Source organism: Budorcas taxicolor, chromosome 18 (genome assembly GCF_023091745.1).
Source record: "Budorcas taxicolor isolate Tak-1 chromosome 18, Takin1.1, whole genome shotgun sequence".
Lineage (NCBI taxonomy): Eukaryota > Metazoa > Chordata > Mammalia > Artiodactyla > Bovidae > Budorcas > Budorcas taxicolor.
The window spans coordinates 16526446-16545031 of NC_068927.1; the positions used below are offsets into that span (position 1 = coordinate 16526446).

General features: G+C 55.9%; 3 protein-coding genes across 5 annotated transcripts in view; 2 read left to right on the forward strand and 1 right to left on the reverse strand.

Annotated features, from left to right (window-relative positions):
- The window catches only part of LOC128063140 (AFG3-like protein 1), a 24781-nt gene extending 18726 nt beyond the window's left edge, over positions 1–6055 (forward strand). For 2 of the 3 annotated variants that reach the window (XM_052655737.1, XM_052655738.1), the window contains 3 exons: positions 421–621; positions 696–890; positions 969–6055. In XM_052655737.1, coding sequence (XP_052511697.1) covers positions 421–621; positions 696–890; positions 969–1223 — 651 coding nt within the window. In that variant the 3' untranslated portion in view covers positions 1224–6055. The remainder of the gene's footprint in view (positions 1–420; positions 622–695; positions 891–968) is intronic. The other variant, XR_008200884.1, reaches the window with a different exon arrangement.
- Positions 3970–10640, reverse strand: DBNDD1 (dysbindin domain containing 1). The gene is made up of 4 exons (XM_052655739.1): positions 10610–10640; positions 5096–5245; positions 4787–4927; positions 3970–4127 (listed from the first exon to the last, which is right to left on the reverse strand). The coding sequence occupies exons 1-4, from the start codon at positions 10638–10640 to the stop codon at positions 3970–3972; spliced, it is 480 nt and encodes a 159-aa protein (XP_052511699.1).
- Positions 10641–14569: 3929 nt separating this feature from the next.
- Positions 14570–18586, forward strand: part of GAS8 (growth arrest specific 8) — a 33899-nt gene continuing 29882 nt past the window's right edge. Inside the window, exons 1-2 of the mRNA XM_052656441.1 lie at positions 14570–14683; positions 16282–16368. Of these exons, the coding sequence (XP_052512401.1) occupies positions 14570–14683; positions 16282–16368 (201 nt within the window). The remainder of the gene's footprint in view (positions 14684–16281; positions 16369–18586) is intronic.

Here is an 18586-nt window from a genome sequence, read left to right on the forward strand (position 1 = left end):
TAGCCCCTTACACATCTCCTGTGGGTTCAGGGCCCGCTCCCGCCCTGGGGGCCATGTGTGCACAGTGTGTTGTGGGTGTCAGCCCTTTCACTTTGGAAGAGATGGAACCATCTAGAATGTGTCCTTGAAGGGTGGGTGGGAGGGCAGGGGCGGGGTGCTGGTTCCAGGAGGGGTCTGGATCTGGCCAACTGATACCTGGAGGTTCCTGGTTGAACTCACCTCACTGCAAGCTTCTCCCCGAAGGCAGGCCCCTCCACAGCTTCCTGGGGACTGCGGGACAGAGGGTGTTTCTGAGTTCACCCTCAGGGTGACCCCCTGTGAGCGCCGGGGCCCAGGGTCTCCTCTTCTCCCACACTCTTGTGGAGATGGGTGGTGGTCGGGGGCCCTGGGGATGACAGGGCACCCTGCTGTGTCTGGCAGGTGTCCATCGTCCCCCGGGGCAAGGGGCTTGGCTATGCCCAGTGCCTGCCCAGGGAGCAGTACCTGTACACACGGGAGCAGCTCTTTGACCGCATGTGCGCCATGCTGGGCGGCCGCGTGGCTGAGCAGCTGTTCTTCGGGCGGGTCACCACGGGGGCCCAGGATGACCTGAGGAAGGTCACCCAGAGCGCCTATGCCCAGGTAGACCAGCAGCCTTGGGGGGTGGGGGGTCGGGGTCTCTGCACCGGGCTGACCCCGGCACTCGCCTCCTGCAGATCGTGCAGTTCGGGATGAGCGAGAAGTTGGGCCAGGTGTCCTTCGATCTCCCACGGCCAGGCGAGGCGCTGGTGGAGAAGCCGTTCAGCGAGGCCACGGCCCAGCTCATAGATGAGGAGGTGCGGCGGCTCATTGGCTCCGCGCATGCGCGCACCCTGGACCTGCTCACACGCTGCCGTGAGCAGGTGGACAAGGCAAGTGGGCGGCCATACCCTTGGCGCGGGTGGGGCTCTGCAGGCCGGGCGGCTGTCTGACAGCTGCTGGGTATGCAGGTGGGCAGGCGGCTGCTGGAGAAGGAGGTGCTGGAGCGGGCCGACATGGTGGAGCTGCTTGGGCCGCGGCCGTTTGCTGAGAAGATCACCTACGAGGAGCTTGTGGAAGGCACGGGCGGCCTGGAGGAGGACACGGCCCTTCCTGAGGGTCTGCAGGGCTGGCGTGGGGAGCCCGCTGCAGGAGAGCCCAGCCTAGCGCCTCCGCCTGGAGAGCAGCCTCCAGAACCCCCAGGAAGCAAATTAAAGCACGTGTAACTGGAAGCAATGGCATCCCACTCCAGTACTCTTGCCTGGAAAATCCTACGGATGGAGGAGCCTGGTGGGCTGTAGTCCATGGGGTTGCTAAGTCGGACACGACTGAGCGACTTCACTTTCACTTTTCACTTTCATGCATTGGAGAAGGAAATGGCAACCCACTCCAGTGTTCTTGCCTGGAGAATCCCAGGGACGGGGGAGCCTGGTGGGCTGCCATAGACCCCTGGTGGGGTCCCATAGAGTCGGACACGACTGAAGCGACTTAGCAGCAGCAGCAACCTGCAAACAGCTGTCTTCCAATCAGGGTCTTTGAAGACCATGGGCTTCCTGCAGGCACCCTCCCACCAAGGGGGGCTGGGACCTGGTCAGTGCAAGTGCCCTCACCTGCCCCAGGGAGAGAAGGCCCAGTTCAGAAGCCCTCACAGGTGGTGAGGTTCAGCAGAAGTGTGTAAGCCCAGAATCTAGGGAATGGCAGTTTGGGTATTGGAAAGCTAGCTGGTCCTCACGGATGGAGCTCAGCACTCCCACAGGCTTGTGGCCGGGGTTGGAGGACGGCTTAGTGGTCTGAACCTGAGAGGGAGGGGTTGCCCTTTTCTCAGGGTGGGGCCTTGTTGCTGGCATGTCTCTGGGAAGCTGTTCCTGGTGGCCTGGTTTTGTTAGAATCCAGAAGGTGACTCTGGGCTACTTCTTGGGACAGGACATCCCCTAGGGGTGCAGCTAAGCTCTTGGGCTGAGGCCAGCAGTTGTCTGGTTAGACCTGGAGCAAGACTAGGGCCTGGTCCCAGGGAGCTGGGGTTAGTGGAAATGGCCCCACAGGTCCCCAGCACACAGCCAGGGGGCCGGAGTCATCAGAGTCATGATGGTAGCAGCAGTTCCTGCCTTGAGGGGATGGGGGGACAGGCATTCTGGGCTGACAGTGGGTGAAGGGGTGCCATCCCATGTGCCCCCCTGTTGCCAGCCCAGCCCACACACACGGCCTTGGGGATGAAATTGTCCACATCGATTGGTATGTTTGCCTCAAAAATAGAATTTCCAACTTGGGACAAACACTTTGAACTTTGCTCTTTGTAGAACATGTATTGTTGATTTTCTTGTCTCTGGGGCTTGCCCTGTATTGCAGCCTCCACCATTTAGCCTCTGTGCTGAACTGCTGGGGACCCTGCAGGGGCCTGTTCTGGGACCTTCTGATGGAGGTAGGATGCTCCCTCATCGCAGGAAAGCCCCATGTTGTCCCAAGCCTGGGGTGCTGCCCCTCCCCAGGTCCAGGGCACACTCCTGGTGATAGCGCCCCTGTGTGTGTGCCCTGTCCGCTCACCCCCTCCTGTCTCTTCAGCTCCGTTCATCTGGCTGAGCAGCTGGGCTGAGGCCTGGCTGAGAGTGTCTGCTCAGGGAGGCTCCACCCTGTGGGAGGAATTGCCTGCTCTCTTCTTACTCTTCTGCTCACAGACTGGCCCTCCCTGCTGGCTGCCTCCCCAGATCCTGCCTTGGGCTGGGAGGAGCCTTTTGGGGCTGCCTCTTCCAGCTTGGGCTTGTGGGGATAGAGCCAAATGCTAGCCCCCAGTGTGTCACAGTGGAGCCCCCAGATGCTTCATCTGGGGGAGGACCAGAGCACAGAGCTCCTGGAGGTTGCTAGAGCAGCCAGCCCGCTGCCCCTGCACAGCCCTCACCCCTGAGCTCTGGTGTCAGCTGGAAAGGAAGACACTGATCCATGAGACTCAGGACAGAGTGATGTTTTAATTGCGCTTTTTTGAAACGAGGTCACGGAAGCTGCAGCAGGAAGGACGAGGGCTGGAGGGAAGACCCTAGGGTGGGTGGGGTGTGGCTGCTTTCTGTTAAGACTCTTGGTTGTATCTGGAAATCACCCCCGTGTAGCAGTGTCGTCCCAGTGCTGGTGCAGAGGCGACTGTTTCCTGGCAGGGTGTGCCCAGGGCTTCCACAGAGGAGCCTTTTTTCCTTCCCCAGAAATGTCTGTGAAGAAGGGGTCAGGACAGGTGGCCTTGGGGACAGAAAGCAGACTGGACTTGCTGTCAGACTGGAAGCTGGTCCTGTCCTCAGCACATAAGCAGCATTGGGAGCAGTCAAGCCTGGCATCTCTGAAGTGAGGTTCGGGGGGTGTGCCCAGGTGCCCTCATGTCCCCACCCCCTCAGACTGCTGCACCCCAGACTGGGACGCTAGCCAGGGACACAGACCTACACGTGTGTGTGCGTGTGTGCCTGGTGGGCTGTGGGGACTGGGTAAGCCCTGCCTGCCCTGCTGTCTGAGGCCATCTTGACGGACTTGGCATTCCGCGCTTAGGAAGGTGGGTCTGGCTGACAGGGAGGGAGGAAGACGAGCAAGTTGTTGGGGTTGTCTGGCACTGACAGTGTTCCTGGGCAGCAGCAGGGAATCAGAGGTGATCTGGGGGACTCACTCCCCTATCCACTCCCTGGCTGGACAGCAGACTCCTGTGGGCTGGAGTTCGGCATGGCGGTCCATCCCCTTTCACCGGCAGATCCCCACTCACCCTGGCCCCACCCAGGATTCTGGTGGCAGATGATAACACTGTTCCTGCAGACAAGTCTCCTCTCATCCCTGGGCCTTGTCCCTGATTCAGGGACCAGGAAGGAGCTGATATAAGGCCACTGGGCTGTGCTTATGCTGAAGTGCCTTGAGACCCCAGCCCAGAGCCGCAGTGGGGAGGGTGGGCAGTGTCCACATGGCCACAGCTGTCTGGATGTGCCCCATCTTGGCCCCGGGCCAGCCAGCCTAGTCCTCCTTGGGCCTCTCCACGGTAAGAATCGTGTCCACAATGGCAGGCTGTCGCTCAGGGTCACCAAAGGGTTGCTTCTCACGGTTCTGCTCCGCCCTAGTGCGCGTCCAGGAGGGTGAGCGCAGACAGCCGGCTCGGGGCAGCGGGTGTAGGCCTGGTGGGAACATGGGCTGGATCAATGTGGCAGACCAGTCACTCCTGCATATACTGCCTGGCCTGTTTGTGCCTCCAGCATGGTGTCCGGCCACACCTTGGGCCCCCCTGCAGTGTGTGCATATGGGTCTGGGTGCAGCCTGGGCACTGGCTTTCCTGATGCTCCCAGAAGGGTCCCCATGCAGCCAAGGTCCCACCCTGGGTGTGAGCCTGGCCTGGAGCTGGTGTGGGTGGGGAGTAGGGAGGGGAGGAAGGTCTCTGGGCCCCCACACTCCAGTGGCTTGCATGGCATTTCTTTGGTCAGTGGGGTCCAGTGCTTCCTGGGAACTGAGCTGAGGAGCAGCCAGGTTTGGCAAATGCCACCCCTTCTGTGCTCTGCCTTTTAATTAAATCTGCATAGTGAATTCTTCTCCTGGGGGGCCTGTGGCTGTGGTCTTTTGCTGTTATTTGAAAGCCGAAATTGAGGAGAGGCAGACAATTCCTTTAAGTCAGCACAAAGGTATGTAAAGTGCAGAAGCGGTGAATGGAATGGTGCCATGTTGACAAACATGCATTAGAAAGGAAATAATTTTCCAGACCAGGTCTTCAGGGGGCAGTGCTGGGTAGTCTCAGGCCACAGGGCCTCCCCACAACACCCTCAGAGCCCAGTGGCAATCCCACCTGCATGCGAGTCGCTGGCCATGTTCTCATCATCCGAGTCTGCAAAGACCTCAGCCAGCTCCTGGTCAGACATGTCGGTCAGCTCGGTGAGGTCCAGGAGGTCGAAGTGCACCTCCAGGGAGGAGACACTGCTCAGCGGCTCTGGGGGCAGAGGGGTACGTTAGTGGGCCTGGTGATGGCCAGTGTGGGGGAGCAAGGTGGGGTCAACCCATTCCTGGCACCTGCTCCCTGGGGCACAGTGGGGCCCAGAGACCCGTCCCTGGTCCCAGGGGACTCGTGGAGCATGATGGGTGGCTGGGCAGTACTTACGCCGCCTTTCCGTGACCTGCAGGAGCCCTGGTGCTGGTATTGGGATGCCCAACAACTCCTCCTCAGCCACAGGAGACTGGCCACTGGTCCCTGTGACAGGGACGGGAGCACTGAGGGCAGCCTGTGGCACGTCGACCTCCTTAACTAAGCCTGCAACAGAGAGGGCGTTACCCGGGAGGGGCTGGAGTCTTCACCCCCACTGCCAGGACGCAGGCTGGGAGGACCTGAGAACCTGGCCCATGGGGCTAGCCCTCAAGGTTCAGGTAGTGACGGGAGTGGTCCTGGGTCAGGAAGGACAGGGCACTGGGGGCTTCTCTGAGAAAGCTGACTTTCCCCGGCTCCTCGTTCTCTCGTTTCCAGATCCTCTGCCCTCATTACTTGAATGGGAATCACTGCTGGTCTTGCAGGGACCCTTGCTGGTTCTGTCAGAGCCCCCAAGACCCCAGTACTGTCACCTGTCTACTTTTGGTCCCACTAGGGTTTACTAAAGAAGACAGTCCTGCAACTGAAGATGAAGAAACTCTATATGGTCAGCAAAAGTTAGACCAGGATCTGACTGTGGCTCAGGTCATGAACTCTTTATTCCAAGAAGAGTCTGGAAAGTCTTTTGGACAGCAAGGAGATCAAACCAGGCAATCCTTAAGGGAATCAGTCCTGAATATTCATTGGAAGGACTGATGCTGAAGCTCCAATACTCTGGCCACCTGATGGGAAGAACTGACTCATTTGAAAAGACCCTGATGCTGGGAAAGATTGAAGGCGGGAAGAGAAGGGGATGACAGAGGATGAAATGGTTGGATGGCATCACTGACTCGATGGACATGAGTTTGAGCAAGCTCTGGGAATTGGTGATGGACAGGGAAGCCTGGCGTGCTGCAGTCCATGGGGCTGCGAAGAGTTGGACACGACTGAGTGACTGAACTGAGGGTCTAGTGGACGGTAATACATTTGCTTTAATCCAGCCTGGCCCTAGCTCACGTGTCTGTCCTATGTTGTGTTTGAACGCAAAATAACACATTCTCATAGTGAAAGTTACTAGACGGGGCACGTGGCAGACCCATTCCCCACCAACCTCACAACTGGGGATGGTCCCCCAGGGATTTTTTCTGCTCAAATTTTGTTTTCATGTAACAGCTTGTCTCTGTCAAGTGAGAGCTGAGGCCCCTTGGGGATCTGCTTGGTGGGCACTACCACTCAGAGGTGGGGCTTCCACCCCAAGGAGGGCCGTGTCCATTCACAGCTCACCCATTCCTCCCTTCCAGAGTGTTCTAGTGTCCCTCCCGCAAGAGCCAGGGTCCCAGTCGTCTGTCAGGCATGTGCCCTGAGGCAGCTGGACCCCTCGGCTACCCTGAGACGCCTCTCCACAGTGACCTGCCCTCAGCTGAAGGACCCCCCAGCTGAACAGGTGCCCAGTACAGAGTGCGGAGTCCCTCCATCAGCAGTGGGGCCTTGCCTATCCGGCGGGCGAGTGTGGAGAGTGGGGTGTGGATGAGGCCACAGGAGCAGCTGCCAAAGAGGATCAGGGGGGCCCAGCACCAACAGCTGCCTTTGAGGGGTGGGCCTGTGCAGCCAGCAGCCTTGACGTGCCTGGCAGGCCACGTCAAGGGTCCAGAGGGTCCTGGCTGAGTGGGAAGTGGGACATGGATTTGCGGCTGCAGAGCTGTCTGGGCTGCCCCAGCCTCAGAGGGCACCCCTCCCTGGGAAGCATGACTGAGGGCAGGTGAGCCTGCTGACTGGCAGGGCCTGCCTAGCTCTGCCCTGTGCTGTGTCACTGGGGCCCGGGGCCGGCCCTGCTGGATGGGGCTCAGGATCTGGTTTCCACCTTGCTGCCACATCTGGCACGTGGTATCTGAGCATCCTCGGAGGGCAGGGTTACACCCACTGGCGGCCCAGCCCACCCAGCCTGACAGGGGCACCTTTCCTGAACCTCAGAGTTCCTGCTGCATCTCGAGGCCCAGGAAGCCCTTGGGGCCTTTGTAGGACACGGTTCTGTTTCTTAAGAGATGGCACAGTGGCCAGATTGCCCTTCCCCAAGGGCACATGCGTGCCTGGAGTGTCCTGATCCTCTTCTGCACACGTGGCCCATCCTGGTGGGTGAGCAGGGTGGCCTCTGTCCGGCTGGGGGCTCCGGCCAGGTGCTGCCATTTCTGTGGAGCCTCCACATGGGGCGGGTGACTCTGGGTTAAGAAGAAGAAGAGTGACAGTGGCTCCTGGTTTTCTGTGCTAGACACAACCCCAGCAACATGGTTTTCAGCTAATGTCACAACCAGCTACTATGAGGGAGGGACTGTGAGTTTTGTCCTGTAACATGGAGGGGATCAGCTTGTCACAGGCACGTTAACACAGGGGCTCTGGAGCGGGAACTCTTGGCCACCACCTGCCAGCCCATGGAGGGAGGGGAGACCCTGACCTTGTACCCACAGGGAAGCTAGGCCCTGGCCAGGCAGAAGGGGACTTAGGATCAAAGGTGGAGCAGAGGGCAGGAGAAGGCCCTGAGGGAGCTTGGCTGCTCTGGGAAGGAAAGCACCTACCTGCATGTTTATGGAATGGGACTCGGTCCAGGTGGAAAGGAGGACATCTACAGCTTCTGAGATGGGGCAGGGCAAGCAGATGCGCCTCCTTATAGACCTTGGGATCCAGGGGTCCCTCCAGCCCCCACAGGCACAGTGGCCTGTTGTATTGATTGTGAGAAGCACATGTTAACAAATTTCAGTGTATCTGAAACAGCACCATTTAGCTGATGGTGTTGCAGAGCCAATGGAATATGTTAACCGTGAATTTTTAAGTCACCTTCTATTAACTTATTTATTCCTTCTCCTTTTGGCAGTGGTCTGCTCTTTACTTTGTAAATCCTGGTGTCCTGGCCTGTGTCCGAGCTTTGGGAAGCGGGAGGGAGCAGCGGAAGACACAACTTTGGCATCAAGGACGCTGATCTTTCAGCCGGAAGTGAAGGAAACAGGCCCTTGGCTTGGTCCTCGTGCACAGCAGGTGCACCGTAAATGCTGGTTGAACAAATGAGCCCAAGACCCCACCCAGAGTTCCTAAGCAGCTGTGCTACCTGAGTCTGTCTGATACCCTCTTGATAGACCTCTGTAGGAAGAAGGGACAGATTCTCCATGGGTGAGACCCCCTGCTCTTCCTGGGGTGTGAAGCAGAGCAGTGACTGATCACACAAGTAGACACGGGCAAGGGTGCTTGCCTGTGGCCCAGAAGTAACCCCAGGGTTGCCCAGGCCAGGGCAAAGGTGAGGGGTGTTTCTAGTTCCCCAGGAAGCCCAGCATGGACTAGCAGCCCAGTGCATGCCCCACTGAAGAAATGCAGCCTATGACTCCTGCAGGGGGACCTGCTGCCCTGACCTGCGGAAGCACTGAGGCAGTACCTGCATGGGGAGACTGGAGCTGGGGGGCCACAGTCCTGCCCTGCCCAGGGTTTGCTGTGAACAGATATGGTAGGGTTACCCTGTGCTATGCTGCTGACCTATTTTCCAGCACATTCGTGCCAAGAACTTGGCCCAGATCTCAAGTTCCCTGCTGTGTGCCCAGGACTTTGCCCCAAGCCTGGAGGAGGGGCTCTGCACACACCCACCACAAATAAGTGAATTAATGAAGTGAATGAATGAATAGCATAAAACCAACATGGGTGCAGCAAAGGAGGCATGGGCACCATCCCCTATGTCGAGGATGCCTGGTGGATGCTTGCTCGGCTCAGCCCAGCCCCTCTCTCAGATGGACAAGACTCGGAGGTGGGTGGGCTAGATGCTTGGTCTCCCAACAGCACTTTGCAGAGTGCACCCCCGCCTCTCCCCTCCTTGTCTGTGCATTTGATATTAAATTATTGATTCATTTAGGTTTTAATTATGAAACCTTATAGAAGTAATTTCAGAGGTACTTAAGGCTGAAATAATACGTCTAGATTTGCCACATTAGTACTGAAGGAAGGCTGGTGGAAGTGGGTGAGCAGCTGGCCGGGGGCACGCAGGGAGCTTCAGCTTTCTGTTCTGTATGTGCCCCTCTCTCCAGTGTAAGTTCCCAGAAGTTGGCAAACTTAGAGAACGACAGTCACAGCCACCGACACGTGACCCTATGGGGTAGGATGTGGCTGTGGGGTAAGAAGTCTGTCTGCCGGCTTTGGCCCCAGACCCACTGTGTGCCTGCACAGAGTAGGCACCTGGTGAACACAGGTCTCTGGGGCTCCAGAACACTCCCTTCCCTCACGCCTGCTGTCTGCTCTCTTGATCTGCAGGGAAGGGGGTCTATCTACACTGAAAGGAGTGGTCACGGAGCTCAGATGGGTCTGGTTGCCGGCATCCCTCAGCCCTTGCTCACCAAGCCTTCCCCACCGAATCATCCATCATAAGGCTGCACCGGAAGCCCTGGGGTCCCGGTGCAGCCCACAGGAATACAAAACAAAGAAAACCACACCCACTGTCCCCTACCCTCCCCAGTGTGTCTCCTGGTGCTCAGGAGGAGGGTGACAAGGGCCCCTAGAAGGTGTCTGGAACACACCTGCCCAGCTCGGACTTCAGACAGCAGTGGACTGACTGCTTCAGGACACTTCCACGGCTAGCATTTGGGTCTCCAGAGGCGGCCCTCGTGGGCTACGTGGCCCCCAGCGGATCCCTGTGTGCTCAGGGGAGGGGACCTCCAAGAAAGCCTAGGTGTGCCTGGGGTCTGGCCGGGTGGGTGGAGGAGCCCGGCAGTTTGCATCCAACTTCCTAGGCCGACGGCACAGGAAAACCCTTCCTGAAAGAGGACGTTCCTAGAGTTTTCCTCTCACCACCGGGCCAGGGTCAGGCTTGGGCCAGACTCCCAGGGGAGAGACCCCCGGGTACATCTCCACCGTCTGGACAGCTGACAGAGGCCCTGAGGAGGGGTCACTCCGTTCACCCCTCGACTCCCAGGTGTGTGCGCTCCTGGCCGCGCCAGGGCAAGTAATCCCTGTAGGCGTGGGAGCCCCCGCAGACCGTCCGGGGCATCATCCGCCTCCCTCGCTCCGAGCCCGAGCCTGAGCCCGAATCTCAGCCTGCCGCCCCGCAGCATCCCGGCTGCCGCCTCCCCGCCCAACCCCCAAAGAGGTTCGGCACGGCCGAACAAAGCAGATGCGCGGTTGAGAGCGTAGCCTCCCCCCTACGCCTTGCTGACTTGGACCCCGACTCTGGTCCCGGCACGCCCCCATCTCCCGGATCCTCGGCTCTGCTGGGAGGGGGCGCAGGACCAAATTGTGCGCCGCCCACTCAGGAGCGCGCCAGGCACCGCTGCCTCGGCCGGGAGCGCGGAGGACGAGGGGGCGGGGACGCGGTCCGTGCGCCTCTAGCCCAGCGCGGGGGCCGCTCCCGGAGGTACCCCGGCCTGGCTTCCCCAGCACGGCGGGCTTAGGCTTCCACGCTCCGGCCCGGCATAGGGGAACTCGGGGCTGCCTACGGGTCTTGGCGGCCCTGGGGCGTGGTCGGTGAGAGGGCCGGGGGAAAGGACTGCGGGGAGGCGCAGATCTAGGGCTCAGGGGGGCCACACTCACCTCCCGGGCTGGCGCCCTCTGGGGGCTCCATGCGGCCGGTAGGGCCTGGGAGCCGAGCGCGCGGCGGCGGCGGCGTCACTCGGCCCCGGCGCCCCTGCAGCTGCGGCGGCGACTCGGCCCCGGCTCTCTGCGCAGCGCATCGGGGCAGCAGCCGGGGGACCAAGGCAGCGGGGAGGAGCCCGCGGGGCGGGGCGCGCAGCTGCTCCGGGGCCGGGTCCCGCCCCCCGCCGCCCCCCCGCCGTCTCCTCCTCTGCCCCCGCAGCACAGGTGCGGCCCCGCCCCGCCCTGCTCGCGCCCCCTGTCGGCCCCTGCAGACCGTTCCCCGCCGACGGCTCCCCTCCTGTCCCGCTTCCCACCCGGACCTGCCCGCGGCCCCCATCCCTGGCCTGGTCCCTGCGCGCACCCTCACTCAGCAGCCGTGCCACCGTGCGGGATCATCCTCACGCATCTGTGGGACTCCAACGACGTGCCGGCGCTCCGCGGGACATGGAGGGACGGGCACAACATCCTAGGGCCCATAAGCCGAGAACTGCAGACAGTGGCAAAAGCTTTGGAGAGACGCGGTGCGGGGGCTGGGGCGTGGGGGGAATGGGGAGGGAAGAGGGGAAGGGAGGTAAGGAGAGGGGGGCGGGCAGAGAGAGGGCGTCCCGAAAGGCAGGCAGGCAGCGTCTGGGCGTGCTGAGAGCTCCAAACAGTTCAGTGGAGTCCCACTTCCAGTCGCTGGTCCCCTGCACAAGGCCCTGGAATGCAGCCCTGTGCCAAGCTCTTGATGCACAGTATCGCATTTCTTTCTCCTGGGGAATCCTTAGCAGATGAGGCCCTGATTTTTCAGGTGAAGCTGAACACGGGGTGGGGGAGGGAGGGGAGTGCGACCAAGGTACACAGCCAGTCACAGGAAGCCAGAGGAACCAAGTGCAAGCTCCTGGTCTAGACAAACCAACCAAAGAAGAGCGTCAGGGAGACAGACTTGGTCCCAGCTGGGAGTGGAGAAATTCGCAGAGGAGGAAGGTGTGAACTTGGTGTTTGCAGGAAAGGTACCCTCCTAAGGCATCTTCAGCCATCCAAGGCCTCAGTCCACTCCAGTCACCCGGAGCCCATAGCTTTCTCAACTGTCAGTCAGTGTGGCAGGCTAATAGTTTCTATTTTTCTTTAGCTTACAAAACAAAACAAAAAAACCCTGCTAAAATGATGTTATGACCCATTAGGACAAGCTGTTGCAGTTTGCACTCCAAGAGGCAGATCAGTCCCTCTGGGACAAAGCTGAGGGTGGTGGGGATATAAGCCTTGAGAGGTCAGGACAGTAGGTGCACACTGGCTACTGGGGTGGAAGTTTGTATTGTCTCACAATGGTCAGAGCAGTATCTCTGATTCGCCATGTCTTCCAGAACCTTCTGGTCCCATCCAGCCATACCCTGTTTGTGCTCCTGCTCACACCTGGGCAATGCTTGTGCTGCTCTGACCAGTGGACTGTGTCCAGCTGATGCCATGTTACTCCAATGCTGGGTCTTAAGTAGGATTCAGGTCTCACTCCCCAGGCTCCCCTGGAATTCGGCCACCCTGTGTGAGAAAGCCCAGGCCATTTGAAGGGCCACTTGAGTGTTGTCTGGCCCACAGTAGCCAATGAACCAGATGTAAGGTCTCAGCTAGCAGCCAGACCCTTCCTTTGAGCCACCCTCCCTGGGGTGGGGGTAATACATGGAACCAAGGTGAGCTGTCCCCACAGGGTCCCAGCCAAGGTGCAGATTCATGGGCAAGACAGATGTTGTCACTATATTAAGCCATTTCATTTCGGGGCCAACCTGTCACACAGCCATAGTAACTGTAACAGTCTTGGTGTTTAATAATTATCCCTGTTGGACAGAAGAGTAAGTGGATACACAGGGAGTCTTGTCCAGGGGACCAGCTGACCTGACTCCAGAGGCCAGGGTCAAACTTTTCGTTCAAAACATTTTCATGGAAGTCAACTATACTTCTATTTAAAAAAATTAAATAAAAAGAAAAAACCAAACAATAGTAGAATAGCATAATTAACCCACTTGTACCCATCATTCAGATTCTGTGATTACTGACTCATGGCTGATCATATTTCTTCTCTGCTTTCAATGCCTTCTTCCACTTCTGGGATGTTTTGAAGCAAATCCTATATGTATTATGTCATTTCTTTTGTAAATACTTCACGGGTTGATCTCTAAAAACGTTTAGTCTTCTTGAGGACTCTGTTATGCTAACATTCAGGCCTCCATCGAGTTGCTGTTGTGATCTGAGGCAGTTTACCTGGATGACCATGTACGTGGGTGTTAGGAAGAGCCAGATATTCACCATAGGTCATTGGGTTTGTATTAACATTTGGTCTGTCATTTTGTAGGAAACTCAGATGTCATTTATCTGGGTTTCTGAGATGCTCAGCTTGATGCCGATTAAAAGTATCTCAAGCCACCCATGTGGAGAAAGGCTCTTTTCTATAAATCTGAACTCAAATTCAGTATGAAAAGCACAGGTCACCATGGGCCTTGTGGGGAGCCCAGAGAGCTGGCAACAAGGCCTCCCTGAACTCTTCATCTCTGCAGTGCACACTGATAAACCGTGCTGTGCTGTTCATTTGTGACAAACGAATACCCTGTCTTGTTATCCTGAGCTAACCCTCCTATTCTTGCCCTTTTTGTTGAAAGGAATTATTGTTAATGCATTCATTTAATTCAGGACTCCCAGCCAGAATTCTAAAGCAAAAAGCCAGTCAGCATGAGGCACCTAGCATAGTAAGTGCTAAATAATAATCATTAGCACTCTGTCCTACCAGGCTGCACTGTCTTACTTGCCAGAACCCCTGTGGGAGGAGCCTACCTTAGGGGAGAAGACCTCTATCAGACCAGACGTGTCTGACACAGGCTCAGGCTCTTGTCAGCCCAGGCACAGAGACACCAGCAGACCTCCCAGAGGCCCTGGGGCTGCTATAAATGTCACTCTTTGTGCAAGTCGGTTGATACAGTCCCTCCAAAGGGCCATTCCTCTCCAGGAACAATCAAGTCTTGGGTGGGCAAACAGGAAACCCCCAGGCTCGTTTCTGTGGCTCTCTTCCCTAACCTGAGCCTTTCTCCACTATTCACACTCTGTGCCCAAGGCAGTTCTCCAAGGAGAGAAGATTCCTCTCCATTCGCAAACTGACAGAAAAGCTTGACCTGCTGCAAAACCACTATTTCATAAGGTGCTAATGTTGAGTGTGGAAAACAAGACAACAAATGGTGTTGTTTTGGGTATAGGTAGCTGGATGGTAAGAGGGATCAGAAATTCTCTCTGCAATTTGTAAAGCAGTTAGCAGTTTTCAGAGCAAGAGGTTAGAGGGAAGAAAACCCCTGAAGACTTTTTTCCCCTGCAGAGCTCGTCTGGAAACCCGTAGCAAAGGTTTCTAGTTTTTCCTCACCAGGAGGACAAAGTCTCTTTAGGAAGAGCAGTTAGTTTTTGTGAAGGGGAGACTTGCTGATTTCAAAACTGTGGACCCCGCTGGAATATATTTTTCTCGCCTTACTTTTGCTTCCGCTGAGGCTTTGTGGAAATCCAGCTGTCTTCCAGCCTCAGGTGGGAGGAATCGTCAAAGGGGGGCAGGGTGAGGTGAGGCCCAAGGGCAGAGGTTCCGCGAGAATTTGAATCTAATTTGGGTAAAGTCGCGGTGTGGCCGCCTCCCCTCGCTCACTCTTGGAGTTCATACACTGTAGGTCTTGTACCCACGTAGAGTACGTAACAAGTGGACGGAAACCGTTCCTCCAGCCTCCGTGGAGCTTAACTTTTAGTGGGGAAAACCCGCAGTAAACAAGACCTGTCCCGAAAGGAATGCGTTCCCAGGTATCTTGGAGAGGTAGCTTGTGGATAATGTCCCGCTTCGGCCCAAACCTACAGACTCCGCCTGGTTAGTTGCTAAGGACTCCCGCCGTTGCGAGGCACCGGCCCTGCCTGCGGGGTATCGCGATGGTTCTCGAGACTTCGCGCGGGATCTTGCAGTCGTTGCCTGGAGACGGCGCATCCTGGGAAGGCCGGGCGCTTTGGTTTGTTGGTCCAGGCAGGCGGGAAACCGCAACCATGGTGAGGTGGTCTCATAGGGTCCGCGCCGGGGCCCTGGGGTTCAGGGGTCGGCTGGCCTTGGGCGCCGGGTGTCCCCGGGACGGGAGATCTGGAGCTTTTGGGTCTTGGAGCTGCGGGCTTGGTGCTCTGGTGGGTGGGGGGCGGGGTGTCCTCGCAGACGCAGCTCCCCCGTGGAGCTGAGAGACTTGGTCTCTCCAGAATCTGTGCACACCGGGGTGGTGGTCAGAGAGCACCGTCTCCCCCGCCCCCAGACCTAGGGCCTGGTGTGCACGCGTCCGGACCGGAAAACCTGGGTCAAGTGGCTACCCTACCTGGAATGGAAGGCTCATTGATCAGATGCTTGGGAAACAGAGGTCCTCCAGCCTCTGGGATCGGGAACCTGGGGTATACCATGGTGGCCAGAGGGTCCTGACAGCGGTTCCAGCGCACGTAAAGTCCCCAGGGCAGAGCTTGGGCAAACCTGAGAGGAGTCAGGCGGGAACTGAGCAGAGTGGAGCTTGCTGCCTCTGGGCTTCTCAGTCCCCACCCCTCTGTGGTAGGGCTCTCAGCTGCGCACTCCCCTCTGTGCTGTATGGGCTGTAGGTCACCCAGTTTCCAGGCAGGTGTGGCAGGGTGGCCATCAGTGCGGGGACCCCTCTGTGTGTGGGGGCCCCAGGGGCTCTAGAGGCCCCAACCACTGCCTTACTCCCAGATGCTGAGTAAGCTCCTGGGCTCTTCTGATGGGTTGGACTTCTTGGAGTAGAGGGTTAGAAAGAGGGCAGTGTTTTAGGAGTGAAAATTTCAGCGGTTCTGTCTTTTGCAAGTCAGCTGGGAAAAGATCACCAAAATACATCTACTTTCACTAACTTGAGGGAAATATGCATGATTTTCCTTTTTTTTTTTGTTACTTTGTGCTTTCTAACATTTCCTCATAAACTTTTTTGGTAATAAAAATGTTACAGAGACGTGCAGATGGGTGCCTACATATAGACAAAAGCATGAGCCACAGAAACTTGTGAGAAGTGAGGGCAGAGGATAAGGCGTTAGTTTTCTTTCTGTTGAGTGGCCCCTGGAGAGGCAGTGGGGCAGAAGGTCCCCTCTGGCACCGTGGAGAAGTGGTTAAAAGCAGGCGTCACCCCACTGACAGAGCCCACAGTGTGTGAGTGCCAGTCTGTGCCAGCAGTCTTCACCCCGGGTCTCTGAGGCACCCACCTTGCGCCCATGGAGCGATATATTGCAGGTTTCTCTCTGGCACTTGCCAAGCACTATAGTCTGTGCTGCTGGGGATACTCCTTTGTGAGGCCGAGTAGCTTTTGCTCCACACCAAGGAAGTCTCTGCTGTATACAAGGAACATGTTCTCCCTCTTCCTTTCTGAGGGGAAGCAATATTCTCTTCTGAGAAGGGAGATTTCTCTTTGCTGTTCCAAAGGTGTCAACAGAATATGCCTGTGGTTAAGGATGGGAAACCTTAGGGCAGAGTGAGGGGGCCGGGTGGAAGCCTGAGACAGTGGGCAGTCAGATGGAGGTTCCAGGCAGAAATTCCTCTCCCGAATGGCCCTGAAAGGGAATGAACCAGCCAGAAGTGAACCCTAACCCGACCATGTATTCTTCAATCCAAGGCGCCCAAAAAGAAAGGGAAGAAAGGCAAAGGCAAAGGCACTCCGATTGTTGATGGGCTGGCTCCGGAGGACATGAGCAAGGAGCAGGTGAGCGGGCTGGCTGGGCCGCGGCCCCTTGCTGGGGCGGGTGGGATGGGTTTTCTGCCCCACGCTGGTCCTAGGAAGTTCTTTTAGACCGCAGCACCCCGGCTCCTTGTCTGCCTCCTCTCAGTCTGGCTCCTGCCGTCTGCTCGCACCAGGACATGTGAAACAATGCAGCACGTGTGATGGGTAAACTTTCCTCTAGGGTAGTAGGAACTTGGAAGGAAATGTTTTTCTGATATAAAGCTATTTTAAGTTTTCTTTCATTCTTACCCTTTTTAGGCCCCTACTGTTTACGGAGATGTATATACTATGTTTCATAGTATATTCACTTACAGCATTCTCATTTATTTGATTTACCATTAAACACCGTGAGTTATTTTAGGCCGCTTGTTCATTTCGATGACATTAAGAGCTAGGGAACATGATTTGATTAATTACAGTTTCAACTGAAAGGCTCCCAAAACCTGTAGCTTGCGCAACCCATGAGAGCAGATGTGGTCTGGAAGTGTTCATGACCCTTACTTACTTTTGATGGTTTTAAGATAAAAGAAATCAAGGGAGATTCAACAAGGCATAAGACCTGAAGATGGAGAGCTGGGCAGAGGCCCTTGAAAGTGGTGAACAGGCTCTCTTTCTCACACAGGGAAGCCATCAGCAGTCTGTAGAGGGTAATGAGGTCAGGCTGTGCTTCGAGGGGGTCACTGGGGATGCCTCATGGAGGCTGGCTTACCCGCTGTGTCGCCCCAACAATCGGACTGTTTCCTGCCTACAGGTTTACTTCCTGTCCTGTGACACGGCAGGGGTCAGTCTGCAGAGCTTGGAGGCTCTCGGGGTCCAGGCAGTAGTAAGATGAGAGATTCAGGGCAGCTGTGGTCAGATCTGAATTTGGCAATAAGGAGTTCATGATCTGAGCCACAGTCAGCTCCCAGTGTTGTGTTTGCTGACTGTATAGAGCTTCTCCATCTTTGACTGCCAAGAATATAATCACTCTGATTTCGGTGATGGCCATCTGGTGATGTCCATGTGTAGAGTCTTCTCTTGTGTTGTTGGAAGAGGGTGTTTGCTATGACCAGTGCGTTCTTTTGGCAAAACTCTATTAGCCTTTGCCCTGCTTCATTCTGTACTCCAAGGCCAAATTTGCCTGGTACTCCAGGTGTTTCTTGACTTCCTAGTTTTGCATTCCAGTCCCCTATAATGAAAAGGACATCTTTTTTGGGTGTTAGTTCTAAATGGTCTTGTAGATCTTCATAGAAGCATTCAACTTCAGCTTCTTCAGCATTACTGGTTGGGGCATAGACTTGGATTATTGCCAAATTCAGACTTAAAGAAAGTAGGCAAAACCACTAGACCATTCAGGTATGACCTAAATCAAATCCCTTACGACTATACAGTGGAAGTGAGAAATAGATTTAAGGGACTAGATCTGATAGACAGAGTGCCTGATGAACTATGGACGGAGGTTTGTGATATTCTACAGGAGACAGGGAGCAAGACCATCCCCAAGAAAACGAAATGCAAAAAAGCAAAATGACTGTGTGAGGAGGCTTTACATGTGTGAAAAGAAGAGAAGCGAAAAGCAAAGGAGAAAAGGAAAGATATACCCATTTGAATGCAGAGTTCCAAAGAATAGAAAGGAGAGATAAGAAAGCCTTCCTCAGTGATCAGTGCAAAGAAATAGAGGAAAATAATAGAATGGGAAAGACTAGAGATCTCTTTAAGAAAATTAGAGATACTAAGAGAACATTTCATGCAAAGATGGGCACAATGAAGGACAGAAATGGTATGGACCTAACAGAACCAGAAGATATTAAGAAGAGGTGGCAAGAATACATGGAAGAACTGTACAAAAAAGATCTTCATAATCCAGAAAATCACGATGATGTGGTCACTCACCTAGAGCCAGACATCCTGGAATGTGAAGTCAAGTGGGCCTTAGAAAGCATGATTACAAACAAAACTAGTGGAGGTGATGGAATTCTAGTTGAGCTATTTCAAATTCTAAAAGATGATGCTGTGAAAGTGCTGCACTCAATATACCAGCAAATTGGGAAAACTCAGCGGTGGCCACAGGACTGGAAAAGGTCAGTTTTCATTCTAATCCCAAAGAAAGGCAATGCCAAAGAATGCTCATACTACCACACAATTGCACTCATCTCACATGCTAGCAAAGTAATGCTCAAAATTCTCCAAGCCTGGCTTCAGAAATATATGAACCGTGAAA

Bases quoted from the DNA above. Each gene is read 5' to 3' on its own strand.
- DBNDD1 (XM_052655739.1), bottom strand. From the start codon at position 10,640: ATGGAGCCCCCAGAGGGCGCCAGCCCGGGAG. The intron at 5,246-10,609 runs GTGAGTGTGGCC...TCTCTGTTGCAG, and splicing joins AGAGGGCGCCAGCCCGGGAG to GCTTAGTTAAGGAGGTCGAC. The intron at 4,128-4,786 runs GTGGGATTGCCA...TGTTCCCACCAG, and splicing joins GGCCAGCGACTCGCATGCAG to GCCTACACCCGCTGCCCCGA.